This window comes from Dipodomys ordii, unplaced genomic scaffold, assembly GCF_000151885.1.
Source record: "Dipodomys ordii isolate 6190 unplaced genomic scaffold, Dord_2.0 Scaffold29, whole genome shotgun sequence".
Lineage (NCBI taxonomy): Eukaryota > Metazoa > Chordata > Mammalia > Rodentia > Heteromyidae > Dipodomys > Dipodomys ordii.
The window spans coordinates 5,601,111-5,604,420 of record NW_012267245.1 but is presented as its reverse complement, the minus strand read 5'-3'; the positions used below and the strand labels follow the sequence as shown (position 1 = coordinate 5,604,420).

General features: G+C 66.6%; 1 protein-coding gene across 1 annotated transcript in view; it reads left to right on the top strand.

Moving 5' to 3' along the window:
- Mcc (mutated in colorectal cancers) overlaps positions 1-3,310 on the top strand; it is a 64,586-nt gene that overhangs the window by 41,185 nt on the left and 20,091 nt on the right. Inside the window, exons 11-13 of the mRNA XM_013016006.1 lie at positions 30-156; positions 2,139-2,322; positions 3,050-3,284. Coding sequence (XP_012871460.1) covers positions 30-156; positions 2,139-2,322; positions 3,050-3,284 — 546 coding nt within the window. The remainder of the gene's footprint in view (positions 1-29; positions 157-2,138; positions 2,323-3,049; positions 3,285-3,310) is intronic.

The window sequence follows — 3,310 nt, the reverse complement described above, 5'->3', positions numbered from 1 at the left end:
TCCCCGCCCCGCGTCCCCCCGCCCCTGAGGCCCGCGTCCGCTTCCGTCTCAGCGAGCAGTGCATCGAGGCGTATGAGCTGCTGCTGGCGCTGGCCGAGAGCGAGCAGAGCCTCATCCTGGGGCAGTTCCGGGCGGCCGGCGTGGGCTCCTCCCCCGGTGAGTGGCCCGAGACCCCCGGCCCCCCCCCGGCTCCTCGCGTGGGTCCCGGCCGTGAGGGCGGCAGGACCGGGGCGGACACGGGATTCCAGACACAGGAAAGCGAAGGAGCCCCGCGGGCCGGGACCGATGGCGCAGGGACCCCCGCGCCCGGCTCTACCCTGAGCAGCCTGGAGGCCCGTCCCCCCACGCCCCGTCCTAGGCTCCTGGCAGCTGAGAGCAGGGAGAGAAAGGAGGAAAGGAAGTGGACGGGTGTGCGCGCTGCCCCGCACAGCCCCACGCACCCCACCCTAGGCGCTCCCCCACCAGGCCAGAGACGCCGCCAGCGTGCCCCTTCGAAGCCTCGTTGTCTTCCCTCGCTTAATGCGACTGGAAGCTTTATTCCTTCTCTGAACAGATCCCGAGACTAGGCTGGGCCGCAGTCATGCTTTATATTTGTCAGTCGTGGGGCTTGAACTCTGGGCCTGGGCGCTGTCCCTCAGCTCTCCAGCTCAAGGCGAGCGCTCTACCACTTGAGCCACAGCGCCACTTCTGGTTTTCTAGTGATTTTTATTGGAAATAAGAGTCTCACGGACTTCCCTGCCTGGGCTGGCTTTGAACTTTGATCCTCAGATCTCAGCCTCCTGGGTAGCTAGGATGACAGGTGTGGGCCACCGGTGCCCAGCCCATATCACAGTTTGTATAGTCATGCGAATTAAGGAAAACAGCTAACAGGGGAGAGTATTAATCAGCTTTTAGTGCGAATCAGAGAACTGTCTTAGAGCAATCCGTCCACAAAGGACGCCTATGTGAGTCTTCCTATGTGAGTCTTCCGTCCCCACACCAGAGCTCTGGGGGGAGGGCAGCTCTGGCATGGGCAGCTCGCAGCAGCCCGGGGCAGGCTCAGCCCTGCAGTCTTAGCTACTCTGGAGGCTGAAGTCAGCGGATGGCAGTCCAAGGCCTGCCAGGGCAGACAAATCGGAGACTCTGGTCTCTAGTTAAGCAGGAAAAAAGCAGGAAGCAGAGGCTTGGCTCAAGCGGTGGTAGCGCACCAACCTTGAGCAGAAAAGAGCTCAGGGACTGGGCAGGGTCCTGAGTTCAAGCCCCAGTGGATGCTCCAGCCCTGCCCCTCCACCGGCTCCACCTCCCGCCCAAAGTCCAGGGCTCTCGACCAGCCAGGCATCTGTGTTAGCAGAGCCGAGCGGAGCTGGAGACACCTCCCCCACCCCGACCCAGCTGCAGGGCAGCTGTCGCAATGGGCCAGGGACACGCCTGGTGGCCGCGGTCATCTCAACGGCCAGGGCCACTCGGTGCTGGCTGTTCTGTGCACGTGGACATGGGGGTCATGGCAGGACGCTGCCCCTCTGGGCGAGGCCCGATCCCCCCCCCCCACCTTGCCTGCTTTAGACAGAGCACTGTACCGCTGAGCTCCGCCCCAGCCGGCACAGCTGCGGGTCTCTGTGTGCAACAATCAGGGCTGGGGTGGTGGCTCAGTGGTAGAGTGCTGGCCTTGCATGCATGAGGCCCTGGGTTCGATTCCTCAGCACCACAGACACAGAAAAAGCTGAAGTGGCGCTGTGGCTCAAGTGGTAGAGCGCTAGCCTTGAGCTGAAGAGCTGAGGGACAGCTACTCAAGAGGGTGAGACCTGAGGTTCAGGTTCAAAGCCGGCCAGGGCAGGAAAGTCTGTGAGACTCTTACCTCTGGTGAGCCACCAAAAAGCCGGAAGTGGGAGCTGTGGCTCAAATGGTAGAGCACCAGCCTTGCAGCACACGGCCAGCCTGTGACACACGAGCAGCACACGGCCAGCCTGTGACACACGAGCAGCACACGGCCAGCCTGTGACACACGAGCAGGGTGTGACACACGAGCAGCACACGGCCAGCCTGTGACACACGAGCAGCACACGGCCAGCCTGTGACACGGGAGCAGGGCCTCAGTTTCCCCCGTCCTTAGTGGCCGGCCGGCCCCGGCCCCGGTGACCCCAGGCCCCGTGCCGCCGCAGGGGACGCGTCGGGCGGAGAGAGCGTCACGCACATGCTGCAGCGCGCCCACGACCGGCGCAAGTCGGCGGAGAACGCCACCAAGGCCCTGCTGGCCAAGCTGGACGGCAGCTGCGCAGGCGCCTTCGCGGTGCCCGGCTGCAGCGGGCAGCCCTGGGAGAGCCTGTCCTCCAACAGCCACACCAGGTACCGCCGCCCCGCCCCGCCCCGCCCCGCCCCGGCCCCCGGCCAATCGGGAGGAGGCTGGCTCACTCCTGGGCTCCGCCCATCCTCCCTGCCATTGGAGGGCAGCCCTGGTCCAAGGGTGGGGCGACCTCCCCTCCGCCAGTGAAAAGCTGGGCGTGCTGGCCCGAGCCTAGGCAGGAAAATGGTAGGAAGACGCGCAAAAAGCAGGTCCCTGCCTCCAAACTGCCCGGCAGAAGGTCCCGCGTGAGGCTCCAGCAGGGGCAGGCGGGATCTGAGCCCCGACCTCGAGGCCCCGCCGCTGACGGGGCCGGGGAGGGGACGGCCACGCGCCGGGGCCCGAGGGGCGCAGTTCAAAGCCCGCCCGGCAGGGAAGGCCGCCACAGGCTGGACGAGGAGCTGAGGTGCAAGCCGCGGACACCCGGCTCAGATCCTCCCGCTGCGACAGCCTCGAGGGCGCACACACACACAAATCTCCACCGTGCCAGGAAACGGGGGGGGGGGTTCCCTTGTTACTGCGCGTGCGCAGGCCCGAGCTCCGGGTCTGCGCTGCCCCGCCCCTCGGGCCCGCTCCATTGCTGTGAGATGGGAGCCAGGCAGGCTTTCGTGCTGGGCTGGCTTCGAACCCGTGCTCGGTCTGGGGCCGCGCCCCCCGGGGCGGGGGTGGAGGGAGCGGCGCGGGCGCGTGCGGGGCGCGCGCCCACGCCTACGCCTGTCGGGTCCCGCGCAGCACCACCAGCTCCACGGCCAGCAGCTGCGACACGGAGTTCACCAAGGAGGACGAGCAGCGGCTGAAGGACTACATCCAGCAGCTCAAGAGCGAGCGCGCGGCCGTGAAGCTGACCATGCTGGAGCTGGAGAGCATCCACATCGACCCGCTCAGCTACGACGTGAAGCCGCGCGGCGACAGCCAGCGCCTGGACCTGGAGAACGCCGTGCTCATGCAGGAGCTCATGGCCATGAAGGTGCGGGGGGACGGGGTGCGGGGGGG